General features: G+C 50.1%; 1 protein-coding gene across 1 annotated transcript; it reads right to left on the minus strand.

Annotated features, from left to right (window-relative positions):
- Positions 1-3366: 3366 nt before the first annotated feature.
- Ap2s1 (adaptor related protein complex 2 subunit sigma 1) lies at positions 3367-14574 on the minus strand. The gene is made up of 5 exons (XM_055615647.1): positions 14459-14574; positions 9623-9772; positions 5236-5349; positions 3930-3989; positions 3367-3741 (listed from the first exon to the last, which is right to left on the minus strand). The coding sequence occupies exons 1-5, from the start codon at positions 14459-14461 to the stop codon at positions 3640-3642; spliced, it is 429 nt and encodes a 142-aa protein (XP_055471622.1). The 5' UTR covers positions 14462-14574; the 3' UTR covers positions 3367-3639.
- Positions 14575-16118: the final 1544 nt, after the last annotated feature.

Genomic DNA, 16118 nt, shown 5'->3' on the forward strand with positions numbered 1-16118 from the left:
ACACACACACACACACACACACACACACACACACACACACACACACAGTCCTGTGCATTAAGCAGTTACCCCCTTTCTCTCCCCACTAATCAGCTTTCCGTGTTAATGAATTTTTCTTTTCTGGATGTTTGGACATTTCATATACTTGGAGCAGCCTTCCATGGCCTATTTATTTATTTGGAGACGGGGTCTCACATAGCTAAGGATGACCCTCATCTCCTGATCTCCCTGGCTCCACTCACACCTCCCTTTGGTGGTCTTTTGTGTCTTTTTCCCCTCCTGTCAGATGCAGTGTCCATGCTGTGTCAAAGCTTCATTTCATTTTATGGCCGGATGGTTTCTGCCTGTGTGGATTGATATTTTCCTTCACTGATGGACTGGCATCCGGGTTGGCTTCTGTGAATGTGGCTGCCATGGACACGTGTCCACAAGTGTGTGGACAGAAGCTTTTTTTTTTTTTTTTTATTTCTTTTGGGTAAGTCAATGGAACAGCACTGTTGAGCCACAGGGTGTGTGTTTACCTCTGTGAGGAGCTGCTTGGCTGCTTGCCAGCCTGCCTGTTCAGTTCCGCACACCACCTGCAAGGCACAAGGGGGCGAAATGCTCAGTCCGTGAGGTCACTGGGTTCATTGTTGATGTGTGTGTGTCATATGTATATGTATGTGTGTATTTGCCCATGTGGAGATCAGACATGTGCTTTTGGGAGTCTGTTGTCTCCTTTCACCATGTTGAGGCAGCATTTTTCTTGTCTCTGCTTTGTGCTCTGGGCCAGCTGCCCTATGAGCTTCCTGGAGAGTCTCCTGTCTCTGACTCCCATCCCCCCATAAAAGTTATAGACCCAAGCCTCCTGCATCAGACTTTCTGTTGTTTTTGTTGTAGGGATCCAACTCAAACTTACTTGGAAAGTACTTTAACTGACTGTGCCATCTGGCTGGCCTGGTTTTGTTTTGGTTGCTGGAATAGGTTTATGGTACTCTCAACAGTACTTCTGAAAATGCTTTGATTTCTAAGTTTCACATCTCCCAGGCTGGTCTTGAATCTTCCATGTAGAGTGTGAGCTCCTGACCCTCTTGTGTCTCCCTCCTGAGTTGTTGGGATTACAGATGTCCACTTTATGTGGTGTTGGGAGTTGAACCCAGGGCTTTGTGCATGCTAGGCACTCACTCTGCTGAGCTACAGCTCCACTCCACTTTTGTCTTTATACCTACCTCTGTGGTCTCGGTAATGCCCGTAATGCCCGTTCTACTGCAGCCACTTAATGTCTAGGGAATAATGAGTGTTTACTCATAGGTTAATGAAACACTCACACTGACACAGATGAGAAGAAACTGTTATCACCAGCTGAGCACCGGGGAAGCTAGGGTAGGGGAATGGTAATGAGCTCCAGGTCAGCTTGGGTTACATAGTTGAAACTTTGGCTCAAAACACAAAAAACAAAATCTAAACAAACTGTCATCAGTACATTCCAGATGAAGAGTCTGAGACAAGGCAGACTCTCCCGAAGGCCATGCTGGGGTGCACCTTCTTCTTGCAGTGGTTAAGTTTGAAAGCAAGCAGCATGTCATGCCAGAGCTGTTTCCTGCTTGCCCACAGTGCCAGTCAGAGGTGGGGATGGTGGCCATTGTACTCACTTCTCAGAAGGCATAATGCTACAAGGCTAAAAGCACACAGGGGCCTGTTTCTTCTCTATGCCTTTAAGTACATTTTCTACTTACTTATTGGGTGGGGACTGGGCAGGGTACATGTGCCACAGTATGCTTGCAGAAGTGAGAGGACAACTTGTGGGTGTTGGTTCTTTCTACCATGTGGGGCTGGAGATTACACTTGGGCCATTAGGATTGGTGGCAAGCATCTTTACCTGCTGAGCCATCTCACTTGTTCTTTCTCCATTTATTCCCTTCTTCTTCACATTGAGAACTCAAGGCCTCACATATACTTGGCAAACAATCTACCACTGATCCATGCTCCCAGCCTCACTGGGGGATTCTAGGCAGGGCCTCTACCACTGAGCCACTTGAACACTCTGTAGCACAGACAAGCCTTGAATTTGTGATCTTCCTACCTCAGCCTCTTGAGTATCTGGCATTAGTCATATGGCCCCCAGGCCTGGTTCAGGGCCATCCTCTATTGTCACACTGGCCAGAGGGTCTACTGTGATACTCAGTGGGTAGAAGCTAGAAACTGCCCAGGCTAAGGAGAGTCACAGCAGGAGCTGCCCCAGCCCACTTGGTAACAGGGCTGTTGATGAGAAGCCAAACACCTGCATTCCTTGAGGTCTACTAGGTAGAAACAAGGATTTGGAACCACCTTCCAGGTCTCAAAAGTGGCTCCATATCAACCTAGTGCAGGCAATGAGCTTTGGTAAGTTTTGTCATCCTCCTGGGCTCAACCATCTCTCGGAAAAAGGAACAATTAGGGTCCCTTCCTCAAAATCTTGTAAAGACAAAGCCATTTCTCAGAAACTGGATGTGGTCAGACATTACACTCCCTGATCTCAGGGACTGGAAGCAAGACTCCTCTGAACACTCCAGGGGCTGAGCTGAGCCCAGTTCTCCTGCTTTAACCTCTGTTCTTGGGAAGGTTAGGTGAATTCCAGGCTGAGCAATGGTATGTGAAGATTATCCTTTTATCTTCAAATGCTGATTTCTGTTCTCCACAGGGATCTGACTACCGTCCAGACTTTGGCATTGACATTATTATGAAACATTTCCCGCCTTGATATGTTGCACTGTTCTCCATCACACTCTGATTGGTTAATTAAAGAGCTGCACAGCCAATAGCTGGGCTATTGGAGAGGATAAGGACTTTGAAGCCCAGGGAGAAAGTGTCCCAGGTGGGGACCAGGGAGAGGCGGAGGTGGCCACCTAGACAGGGATGGAGGGGCAGCCTGGGCAAAACTAACATGGCTGGTAATGGGCCATGTGGCTGAAAAGTAGATCAGGCCACTATTGCTGGGTTAGAATAGCTGAGTATCTGCCCAGCTATAGTGCCTTTTAATAAATATGAAGGTCTCAAAGTCATTATTCAGAGTAAGGGTAGGGACAGGAAAACCTCACATTTTATACTAAAATAGCAGGCCATCTCTCAAAACAAAGCAGAATCCAGGGCTGGAGTGTATGTTGGCAACTGTTTGCAGATTCTCAATGCTGTTTGGATTTTAGAGCATGTGTTTTATGTCCAGACCTATTATCCCTCACAGTGTTGGGGGCCCTTTGTGGCCAGAAGCATGTCTAAAGTATGTTTAGGTCTCTCTGCTTTTCTTAGCCCAAAGATATCTGTTGTTGACTGATTCACTGAAAAACCAAGTACAAGGCTTCCCAAGGGTCTATGGTTCCTAGGGAAGACAAGAGTTCAGAGACAGCCGAGCCAGGGAGGACCATAGGTTTATTGGGGGTGCACACACACACACTCACAGCATCACACGACAATAGCACAGTTACTCAGGACATCAAGGTGGCCTCTGCCGTCAAAGTAGGGCCCAGAGGCAGTGGGTTTCAACCTCCTCCCATGCGGCCTAGACCCTACTGGGTCCTTCCTCCAGGGCAGCTGAGGAAGGGAGGGGGCTGCTGGGTGCACCTTGGGCCTGGCAGGGGTGAGCAGGCAGGTTGGTCCAGCAGGCCAGGCTGGGCGGAGGCCACCTCACTCCAGGGACTGCAGCATCAGCAGCTGCTTCAGCACCTTCGTCTGGCTGGTCTCTCGGATTTCACCTGCCAGGAACATCTCATCTACCACTGTGTAAACCTGAGCAAGGGAGGGAGGCAGGGAAAAGCTGGAGTCAGGGAAGGCAGGACCAGCTGCTGCAGTAGCCAGCCCTTGGGAACCAAGTGGTTCCATCCTGAGGAGGAGAGAGCCTTGGGGGGCCAGGCAGATCTCTGGTGGCTCTGGCCACACCTTTATGGCTCCTCTTGCCCACTTCCCCAAGAGCCTACCTTGTAGAAGTTGAACACCAGGTCCAGTTCACAGACATTGTGGAAATATTCATTTAACACCTGAGGGAGGAAGATGAAGAGATAAGAGACAGACACAGGCAGGGCTGGCGAGATGGCTCTGTGGCTAACAGAGAGATGGCTCTGTGGCTAACAGTGCTGTGCAAACCTCAGTTTGCACCCTGTATCCCATGGTGGGAGGAGGGAACCAAGTCCCAGAGCTGTCCTCTGACTTCCATGTCTGAGCCGCGCGCGGCACATGTGTGCCTGCATGCAAACACATACTGCAAACGTTGTATACACATGATGATAAGAAGTAAAATATGAAACAAGAGATGGACTGGCAGGTAGGCCTGGGATGTGGCTCAGTGTTGTCTTGCACTCACAAAGGCCTGGGTTGCATCGCCAGCACTGCAGAAACCTTCTTGGTGGCCCACATGGGTAATCCTAGCATGTGGGAAGTAGAGGAGGACCAGGAATTCAAGTCACCCCTGGCTAAATAGCAAGTTCAAGGCCAGCTGGGGCCATATGGGACCTGTCTGGAAAAAAGCGGGTATGTGCAACTGGAGAGACAGCTCAGTGGTTAAGAGCACAGGTTGCTCTTCCAGAGGACTCAAGTTTGGTTTCCAGCACCCACATCAGTGGCTCACAACAGCCTGTAACTCCAACACCAGGGGGACCAATGCCTTCTGGGCCTTTGGGCACCTGCACACGGGTCATACTCGTGCACACACACACCCAAACTGCAATGGGTGGAGAAAGAGACAACAATGCAGTTGTGTTGCCTGTCATCAAAAACGGGGAAAACTGAGGGGGAAACTATATCGAGGTCCCAGGCTGTCTGTCTGGAGCTACATGGTAAGACATTGTCTCACACAAACAAACCAGTTATCAAGAGACCAGACAGACAGAAATAGTGACAGAAGCAATGAGGACAGGTCGGCTGGGTGACAGATAAGACAGCTGAAGACCTCAATTGCGACACGAGGAGGGGGGCCGGGAAGAGGGCTCGGCTGGAGGTGCCTGCTGCCAAGCCCGGTGACCTGAGTTCAGGCTGGAAGGGGGGCACCAAGTCCATGCTGTCTTCTGAGCTCCTAACTCGCACCAGTGTACAGGCACACTCACCCCATGACTAGAGTCAAAGGTAGAGCTGGGGGGCAGACGGGCAAATGGGAGGCAGCTGGCTGGAGCGAATGGGAGACGCGAGGAGCGTCAGAACAGACAGACAGACTCAGGCACACGGAGGGAGGCTGAGGGGCCAATGGCCAGCCCAGCACCCCAGGGCCTCCTGGGTCAGTACTTGACTCACTTCTACGAAGTTGTGGATGGCCTCGAGGTAGGCCAGGTTGTTGTCGTTGACGTCCACACAGATGCAGAAGTAGAGGCCAGCGTAGCGTCGGTAGATGATCTTGAAGTTCCGGAACTGTGGGCAGAAAGGAGTTGGGACTGAGCCTGGCAGAGGGGGCCAGATGCCAGCTGTTCCACTGTGCATGTGACTCCAGGCACGGCTGTCCCTGGCTTGGCAGGGGGGGAGGGCAGTAGTGACAGCCATCTTTGGTTCATGGCCCCGCAGAGGGTCACTCACCCAGGCAGTGGGAGGGAAAGCTCCAGGGATGGAGCGCCAGGATTGGGTTTTGGGGGGGGGGGGTTAGGATAGGGCCCTAATTTCTTTTCATCCTGGGAGTCAGGGAGGCTTCTTGACCTCTGTGAGTTGAGAGCTGGAAGATAGTCAGGGGAGTTCCAGGCACGGGAAACAGACTGTAAAGGAGCCAGGCAGGGACCCGACTAGGCCTGGCAGCTGTGATCTCAGCCTTGAGGGGCGGGGGCTGAGGCGGGAGGATCACAGGTTTGGAGAAAGTCTGGGCTATGTACTGGGCCCTATCTCAATACAAAACAAAAATGAAGTTTCAGGGTTTTTTTTTTTTTGTTGTTGTTGTTTTAAAACAGGATCTACCATGTAGCCCAGGCTTTGAAATGGCTATGTAGGTGAGAATGGCCTTGAACTCCTGATTGTCCTGCCTCTACTTCCCACAGGCTGGAAATATAGGAGTGCAGCACTACACCTGGCTCAAAGGTTCAGATTTTGAACTGTGTGTAGTCCTTAAGTCAGGAGGGTGAGAGAAGAAAGGATTACCTCAGCCAGGTGTTTCAGATCAGCCTGGGCCACAGAAACAAACAAAACACAGACGTTTCTTATTTTGGGCCATTTTGGATTTTAGAGTTCCAGATAATGGAAGTTCAACTGACACATGTAAATATTAGGACAATGCTTACACAGCTCATAAACTAGATACCTGTGCTAGGTGTAGACTTGATTCTATGTGCATGTACATTAAATAAAGACAAGAGTTGAAGAGGAGCTGGAGGCTGTGGCTCAGTGGTAGAGCCCCTGCCTAGACTTCCCCAGGGCGTGGCTCAGTGATGGATTCCCTGCATAGGATGCAAGAGACCCTGTGTTCTGGACTCAGCACAATGAACAAACAAAAGCTGCTCCTTTTGAGTGCACAGCTGACACAGATGTAGAGGTGCATACTGGGATACAGCTGGTAGTTAGCCAAATCCTAGTTCTCTGAGATGTGTATAGGGCACCCCCTGGTGGTAACTGTGGGGACCTACATATTTTGTGGGTCCTGGAATTTTTATTCTTTTCAGCTCAGCTCATTCCTTTATTATTTATTTATTATTTGTAGAGACAGGATTTCTCTCTGTAACTCTGGATTGTAACTAAGAATACACACTGGACCAGCTTCAAAATGTTCCCGATCTTTCTGCCTCTGCTGCCCCAGTGCGGAGAAAACAGTCACCTCAGAGGAAAAGACAGGAGGATGGTCAGGGCTGGAGGTCAGCCAGGGCAAGCGAGATGCGGTGGCTCATGCCTTTAATCTCAGCATTCAGGAGGCAGAGGCAGGTGGATCTCTGAGTTTGAGGCCAGGACAGCCAGGGCTACACAGAGAAACCCTGTCTCAAACACAAACAAACAAGAAAAGAAAGAGAAAGGAAGGAGGGATGGTGGGCGGGAATAGCTCGTCCCTCAGGTCCTCACTATGTACCCAAAAAGCGGGAATGGTGGCACATGCTTTAATCTCAGAGCGGGGTGGGGGGGGGGGGGGGTGGGCTGAGACAGATGGTCCCCTGGGGCTTTCTGGCTTGTCAGGATAGACTAATCAGTGAGCACCAGGCCTCAACAGAGACTCCACTTTAAAAAAACAAGGTAGTCAGCTCCTGAGGAATGAAACTCAAGGCTGATCTCTGGCCTCTGCACCCTGCCCTCCCAGCCACAAACTTGAAAACACACATAAATGCAGTACTTGTGTTACAGGCATGCACTGAAGTGTTAGGGTCCTAGGCATGCACTTTTTCTCCCTTGAGACAGTGTCTATGTTGGTAGCTGAGGAACCTTCCTGCCTCTGCTTTTCACTTGAATTACAGGCACTACACTGTAATGTTTTCACTAGGATTACAGGCACATATCACTGTACCATGCTACGTGGTTCTGGCTTTGAGGCCTGCACTTCATGCATTCTAGGTAAGCACTTTACCAACTGAACTATATCCTCAGCCTTTCAGGAACCTTTTTTTCCTAGCTGGCCAGGAACTCTCTATGTAGACCAGGCTAGCCTTGAACTCACAGAGATCTACCTGCTTCTGCCCCTTCAGTGCTGGAGTTAAGGGAATGAGTTACCAGATTTAGTACCTACCCAGTTTCTTAAAATTAGTGAGGAATGCCCCATGGAAACCCAGATGCATGCATCCCAGAAGCCCACAAAGGACTTTCCACCAGGGGAGAACAGTGATGATCCTGGCAGTGAGGAGTGGCCTGAGAGATGATATATTAGCCCAATCCCAGGTGACCCCATAAGGCTTGGATTCAGTGACCCCTTTTCCCCCAGGGACAGCATCACCACGGGCTAGTCAATGGGCTTGGCCTTCCTCTGCTCTGGGTGTCTCCCTCCTCCTTTCTCATCGCTTACTCACCTATGCAAGCCACTACTCTCTGCCTGTGCTTGGACACCACAGGTGGCCCACTTTTTGTGGGAGGACAGTGCTACTTCCTGCCAGACCAAAATGAGGCTGATTAAAGTTGAGTCGTGACAGGGTTCAAAAAAAAAAAAAAAAAATTATTGGCAATGTCCCCTTTGCCATGTAGTGTCACATACCCATACAGGAATCAGCACATGGTTGACTTCAAGTGGCATCGGCTCAGTGTTAGCCCAGTTAAAGCAGCACCAGGGACACCTTGGGACATGCTCAGCTTCTCTAACAGGCTCAATGCAATGGGGGTCCTGGGCTGTCCCTAGCCAGTAAGAACCTGGAATGAGATGGAGAGCACTTAGTCTGTGCTCTTTCACTGTCCCAGTGAGTTCTAGAGCCTGGGTACTCCCGAAGTGCTGAAACTTCATTCCATTTTCCTCCCTGGCCTCTCCCTCATTGGTGACTGTCACTCTCTCCCAACACCTCTTTGGAATGAGAGCGGTCATCTCCCTCCTGCTTCTCACCCCCAACCTGCTCTTTTGGGGGACGTATCCTGGAAGAACAGGGCTGTCCAGCTGGAAGCTCAAACCAGAGCCCCCTACCCCAGCTGCAACACTGGCCTCATCACCAGCACCCCTCTGCTGCCATCCCACTGGTACCAGTGAGGGTCTTTTGTTTCTGTTCTTCCTCCCGAAGGGGATCCTAGCCAAGGGTGGTGGTATGGTCCTGTAATCCTAGGACCAAGGAGGCTAAGGCTGGACGATCATGAGTCTGAAGTCAGCCCGGAAATGGAATAGATCTGTGCTCCCTGCACCCAGGTGCCTGAAGAGGATGACTGCTTCCAGTTCAATGCAAGACTACACAATGAGTTTCAGGCTAGCCTGGGCTACAGAGTGAGAACCTGTCTTGAAAAGGCAAAATCAAGGTAATCCAAACATTTGGATGACAGAGGACGGAAAATCAGAAATCAGAAAGGCTGTTCTCAGCTAGATAGTTTGAGGCAGGCGGGAGGCACACAAGACAGATTTGAAAAACAACAAAAAGTCAAAACTAAAACTAAAACTATGGCCAGTAGGTAAATGCCCTTTGCAAGGTGGGGATGGTCCTGAGGTCCATCCCCAGAGAGCCCACACAAAGGTAGAAGGAGATGACACCACAAAATTGTCCTCTGACTTCCACACACATATGCACTGTGGCATGCATTCTCTCTTCCACAATAATAAACAAATGCCCAAACCTATGGGGGATGTTGGAAGCTTGTGCCAACCCATGTCCTACTGCTCGAAACATTTCTGTGGCTCTGGCCACTGAGTGTTCCGGAAGACCTGAGATCTCAGCTATGCTGATTGTCCTTGCCTGGAACTCTGCACCTGTGCTTCTGCCTCAGGGCCTTTCCACCGGCTGATTCCCCCAGGGCTTGGAATGTTCCCAGCTCTGAAAACATCTCGGCCTACTCCCTTAGGTCTCCGGATCTTGGCTGAAAAGGCACCTGAACAAACAAGGTTTGTGGGCCTATTGAAGATCCAAACTCAACTCCTCATGCTTGCATGAGAAGCACTTTATACACTGAGCCCTTCCCCCAAGCTCTGAAAAACAGAAAGAGCTAAAAGCACGCGAGCAGATGAATGAAGAAGGGATATGGGCCTTGCTGCCATTGGAGACGCGCAGGAGGCGGAGGTGCCGGGGAAGTGGGGGCTGAGAGGCACGGGAAAGGCGTCAGTCACCTCTACGAAGTTGGTGTGCTTGGCATCCCTCACGGTGACCACAGCGTGCACTTCCTCAATCAGCTTCTGCTTCTCATCATCATCGAACTGCATGTACCACTTGGCCAGGCGCGTCTTGCCTGCCCGGTTCTGGATGAGGATGAAGCGGATCTAGGGCAAGCAGGGGAGGAATTGAGAGAGAGGCAGGGACACGGCTCAGGGATGGGCCCCAGGGTCTCCCTGCAGGGAGGCTGCCTCTCTGGGCCCTGCTGGGTTACTCCAAGTCCCTGCGACCCCTCTCTCACCGAGTAACTGTCTATGCCCCAGGTTTCAGTTCATCTTATACCATCTCAGAAGCCACTCCTTCACCCTCAAATCATGTTTCCCAAGATGCCCCAGTTTATCAGAGACGGGGGTTGTGTACAGTGCTGGGGAAGCTCCCAAGGCCCTGTGCAAGCCAGGCAGGAACTCCACTGCTGAGTGGCATCTCCAGCCCCTCACTGGGAGAGGGCAGGCACTACCAAGCAACAAATTATTAACCAAGCTCAATGTTGGCTAACTAGGTACCCAGGGAATGCTTATATTTAGATGTTTTGTGTCTGAGTTCCTACTACATATGCAGCCCAGGCTGGCTTCAAACTTACCATACAGCCATGTAGGCCTTGAACTCCCGCTCCTCTTGCTTCCACTTCCCAATGCTGGGATTCCAGGCATGTAACAGAGCTCAGCTGTTTTTTTTTTTATTATTTGTGTTCATATGTGCACTTGCGTGCAGATGCCCATAGAGACCAGAAGCATCAGATCCCTTGGAGCTGGTGTTACAGGTGGCTGAAAGCACCCACGTGGGTGCTGGGAACCAAATGTGGGTCCTCTGCAAGAGCAGTAGGCGCTCTTAACTGCTGAGCCACCTCTCCAGCACTGGCTTTTCTGTTTAAGACAGGGTCTCCCAGCCAGGTATTGGTGGCACACACTTTTAATCCCAGCATTCAGGAGGCAGAGGCAGATGGATCTCTTTGAGTTTGAGGTCAGTCTAATCTACATAGCAAGATCTAGGAGAGCCAAAGCCTACACATACCACACACAAAACCTGTCTCAAAAAAAAAAAAAAAAAAAAGACAGAAGGGGTCTCCTTATGCACCTAGGTTGGTTCAAAAATTGGGGCAATCCTCTGTCTCAGCCTCTCAAAGTTCTGCAATTATACATGTGGGCCACCATGACTGGGTTTGCTGGTGCTTGATGGAATCCCAATACCCTGGAGGCAAGAGGCAGGAGAATTACTGTATGTGGCAAGCTTGGTTTACATACTGAGTTCCAGACCAGCCAAGGATACATGTCAAGAAAAACCAAACCAAACCAAAATCAGATACCCAAACTTCGGCCCTTCAAATGTTCTAAGGGTAATTTAGGATGATCCCTTAACCCACTCAGCATCGCACAATCATCACCACTATTCTAGTGCACATTCCCTCTTCTCATTTTGCCGAGAGTAGCCTGGACGTCTCCGTTACCCAGGCAAACCTGGAACTTATGCTCCTCCTGCCTCATCCTGAAAGCAACTTCAAGCCTGTCCATCTCCACTGAGGGGTCTACAGTGTCATTTAGTCTTTCTTCAGCCAATGGACGACTGCCTTACTTCCGTTCTTGGGCTACCACGAGATATGTTATACAAGTTGCTGTGTGTGTGTATTCTCCCCCCCCCCCCCCCCCCGCTGCTTTTTTTGGCTACATCTCTAGAAGCAGAATTGCTGGGTTATACGGAATTACGGAATCCTTTCCAGGAAATGTTAAGCTGCTTCCTCGAATCTGGCATTTTTTTGTTTGTTTGTGCGGAGGTCAGAGGATTTTGGGGATAGCCATTTGCCCCTTCCTCCTTGGGTTCCTGGTTTTAAATTTAGCTTGTCTGGTCTGCGTGGCAAGCACTTTTACCATCTGAGCCATTTCAGCTCATGTTTGTCTGTTTTGTTGAATCCTAGGATAGAGCCTGGGGCCTCATGCTTGCCAGGCAGAGCAAGTCAGCTTTGATACTTAAGGTCCGTACTGCTTGGGGTTCCAGTGTACTGTGGGCAGGGAACCATGTATGAGAACCACCTGACTAGGTCTGGCTCAGACCATGTACTCTGTGTCAGTCTGACTGTCTTCCGTCTGGCTCAGAAGAAGGTTACAAGACCTCAAATAATCAGGTCACCTGTCTGCAACACTAGGACAAATTCTGAAAGCTGAGTAAGTCAGGTGGACTTGCTGGCACAGACTTGTCATCCCAGCTATTTTGGGAGGCTGAGACAAGACCATCACAGGTTCGAGGCCTGCCTAGGCAACCTGGTGAGACCCCATCTGAAAATAAAGAGGATGAATCACAGTGATGAAGTGCCTGCTTAGCATGCTCAAGGCCTGAGGCTCAATACCCAGGACCACAGGAAACAAAACAATTGAATGAGTTAAAGCCATAAGTGCTCAGCAGAGTGCTCAGTAAACTAGCAATCATTATAACCCAGACCAGAGATTCTCAACATTCCTGATGCTGCAACCCTTAAATACAGTTCCTCATGTTATGATGACCCCCAACTGTAAAATTCTTTTGTGATTACTTCATAACTGTAATTTTGCTGCTGACATGAACCATAATGTAAAATCTGTGTTTTCTGGTGGTCTTAGGCAACCCCTGTGAAAGGGTCATTTAACCCCCAAGAGGGGTTGTGACCTACAGGTTGAGAACTTGCATTCAGTCAAGCAGCTAAGAGCACACACTCCTGAGCTAGAAAACATTCTAGTACTATCAGGCAGTGGCTATATGTTCATGGGCAGATCACTTAACCTCTGTGGGCCTCAGCTTCCCCTTCTGTGTAAAGGGATTTCCTTCTTTGTTAGCCAGCCAGGGATACACATCTGTAACTGCAGCTGTGAAGGCTAAGGCAGGGAGGCTGGGAGTTCAAAGGCAGCCTGCAAGACCCTGCCAAAATGAAAAAGGAGCTGATGAGATGGTTCAGTGAGTACAGGTTGCCAAGTCTGAAGACCTGAGTTTGATCCCCGAGACCCACATGGGAGAATAAAAGAACTGACTCCTGCAGGCTGCTCCTGGCCTCCACACACATAATGTAAAAGAAATAAAACACAAGAAAGGACTGAGATGTAGCTCAGTGGCAGGGGACTTGACTACCGTGTATAGGCCCTGGGTTTCATCCTCAATACAAAAAAAAATTTAAAAAAGGAAGGGAGAGGGAGGGAGGAACACGGACACACACACACACACACACACACACACACACACACCACAGAGAGGGCGGACGACAGAAAGAAAGGAGAGCGAAACCACAAGGCTGGAAATTTAGCTTAACGCAAAGTACTTATGCAGCAGCCCAAGACCCTAGGTTCAATGCTCTAGCGGGGTTCAATAATAGGTACTGATTAAAAAAAGATAAAATCATGGCTCAAGGTTTCCTGCTAGGAAGCCTGGCTTCGAGTCCTGTCTGAGACAGGTATGCTTCTGCCATTTTACAGATGATAAGCTTAGCGAAGGCCCAGGGAGAGCGGCTATCACAACAACAGACAGCAGAGCTAGCCATTCAGTCTGTATTTACCCTGAGCCCTGGATTCTTTGAGGGCTTCCCCTGGCATCCCCAAGCCTTACGCTTCACTCATCTATCCGCCTCATTCAACCCAAGCAGAGAAACGGGAACAGGATGTTACCCGCTCCTTCCAAGAACTCCTGCTGAGCCAGGGAAACCCAATTCTGCGAAGCCCAGGAAGGAAAAGCAGCCCAGGAAGGAAAAGCGTGGGGGCATCGGGCAGGCTCAGGCAGAACGTGGCACAGAAGCATAGGGGACGAACAGCTAAAAGCAGGACAAGTTAAGCCCTCTGCTTCCTACCCACCTCTCCCAACCAGTGAGAATCGTTCCACCCCTGGGAACACATATCTGGGAATGCCCTTGTCCCTGGGTCCATCCTCTGCTGTCCCCTCAGGGGGCCTCCCAACCATCTCCCCTGAGGTTTAGTGTAACCTCTATTCCCTCACCTTCGGCCCCTCTCCTGAAGCTTCTTCCAACCTTCGTTACAAGCATCCCTTCTTCCTTACTAAGGCTGACCTCCCTTGTTACAGAGGTCATGAGGCGAAGACTCCTCTCCTGTTCTGACACGTCCCTCCTATTGATCTTCTCTCCTAAGTCTCTATCCAAAGGAACTCTTCGTTCCAAAAGCCCCATCTTGGAGGTGGAGGTCCAGCCTCTGCTCCCAAAGCTCCCCCTCAAACGTCACGACTTCAAACCTACTCTGCATCCCAGATCTCTCCTCTGAGGAAAGTTCTGTTCAGCTGTTCCCCTTCTCTTCTAGAATCCATTTTCTACTTCTAGAACACTCTCAACTTTTGCAGCAACCTAACCCTAAACCTACAGGGGCAGACTTCCGGTCTCCAGGGTCCTCTTCCTCCCCTGGAGTCTCTCCCCCAGCCATATCCAACTTGTCCCAACACTCGCTGTCCCTAAAGCCAGCTCCTTCTTTCCCACTTTCCCATAAGGCACCCTCCCTGTCCAGTCTGTAGAGTCTCTGGTTCTTCTCCATCACCCCTTCCTTATCTCCAATGTCTTCTGCCTCTGTGGTTTCAGAATCTTCCCCAAATATTTCCCACCAGGGCAACCTCTCCCCTGGACACTCCTCTCCCTCCATATCCTTTAGCTTGGAACCCCAAGCACAACCCGCGGCGCAGCATCGAGGCCCTGATCCCCCTTCCCTGCTCCAATCCCGAGAACCTGCGCCCGGCCGGATCATCTGCGGCAGAAGCAAGCTTGTCAGCTCCAAACCGAAACTCCACGGTGTGTGCGCAGACCCTCCCTCCGCCCGTCCCCGGTACGACGCTCCCACCGTTACCATGGCGACCCCTGTCCGGACCCCAGAGGCCCGGGTCCCCGCTGTAACTGTGCGGCTCCGGCTCGGCCTGCAGTTGTGCGGCCCAGGGTTAGGGCTGACTTCCGGCAGGAGAACCCGCCTTCCTCCTCATGCACGGCCCTCTGGGAGTTGTAGTTTAAACGTAGGCGTTGGCAAGTAAGGCTGGCCCTGTCGGAGCGCCTACCCAGCATGCTGTGCGGTTGTCCTTTTCCCATCAAGAAAGCTAGCCACCAAATGCATGCTGGACCTTGTAGATTAAGGTCTCTGTAGAACGACACTTCCCATAGGTTAAAAGCAGGGGAAGTGAGCTCTGTATTTCGGGAAATGTGGTTCTAGTGCTCCTCCAACCCAAATAGCCCATCCAAGGGCATGCTGGAAATAGTAGTTTTTTTTCTTTTTTTTTTTAATTTATAATTTCATAATATATAATGTAGTTTGATAGCGTTCCCTAATTACCATCACCTTTTTTCGTTCTCTTCCATCAAAAACCTTTCTTCCCCAAAGTTCTCCTATTTTCATGTCTTTTTTCCTTGGGTGTGTGTGGGGGAGGGTGGCCTACGGAATTTATCTAGGGTTGTGGCTGGGGGCTTTACTTACTTGAGCAAGGACAACTTTTAACTGAATACACTACTGGGAATGTGAATGCCTCACCCACTGTGACTGGTTTTTGTTTGTTTTTTTTGGAGACAGGGTTTGTCTGTGTAACCTTCGCTGTTCTAGACTCACTTTGTAGACCTAACAGGTTTCGAACTCACAGACATTCTCCTGCCTCTGCCTCCTCGAGTGCTAGGATTACAGGCATGCACCACTGCTCCTGGCTTAATTTATTATTATTATTATTTTCATCATCATTATTGGGTTTTCGAGACAGGGTTTCTCTTTGTAGCCCTGGCTATCCTAGACCTGATTTGTAGACCAGCTGGCTTGAACACACAGATATCCGCCTGTTTCTGCCTCTGGAGTGTTGGGATTAAAGGCAAGCCCCATCACCTGGCTGCCGCTGGCTTTTAAATTTTCACTTATTGTATATATATGAGTCCTTGAGTGTGTGAGTAAGTGTGTGTGTGTGTGTGTGTGTGTGTGTGTGGGTGGGTGGGTGGGTGAGAGAGAGAGAGAGAGAGAAGTGGGCAGAGAGCTCACTTACTGTATGTGTATGGGTTCTTGTGTGTGTGTGTGTGTATGTTACCACCTGCATGTGTGTATGTTACAACACGTGTGTAACGCCCAAAGAGGTGGAAGAGAGCATGTGAACCTGGAAACTGGAGTTATGGAAGACTGTGAGCTGCGGGGTAGGTACTGGGAGCCGAATCTGGAAGAGCAGCAAGAGCTCTTAAACACCGAGGCCCCTCTGCGGCCCCACCGCATCAGCTGTTCCTCAGGGAGCGTGCAGCCTTTGGGCCTCTCCCCTCCCTGTGATGAGATGTTGATGGGCCAGCCTTCTCAGGTCTTGAGCAGCAACCACAGCTTCTGTGAGTTATGGAGTTATCCCTGTCATGTCCAGAAGGCAAGTTTCACCCTTCCCTCCAGTGACTTTTTTTTTTTTTTTTTAAGAGAGGATCTCATGTAGACCAGCCTAGAACTAGCCTTGTAGGGGAGGATCCCTTGGAGTGCTGATCCTCCTGCTTCTGCTTCTGAAGGGGTT

This window comes from Psammomys obesus, unplaced genomic scaffold, assembly GCF_907164565.1.
Source record: "Psammomys obesus unplaced genomic scaffold, mPsaObe1.curated_primary_1811, whole genome shotgun sequence".
Lineage (NCBI taxonomy): Eukaryota > Metazoa > Chordata > Mammalia > Rodentia > Muridae > Psammomys > Psammomys obesus.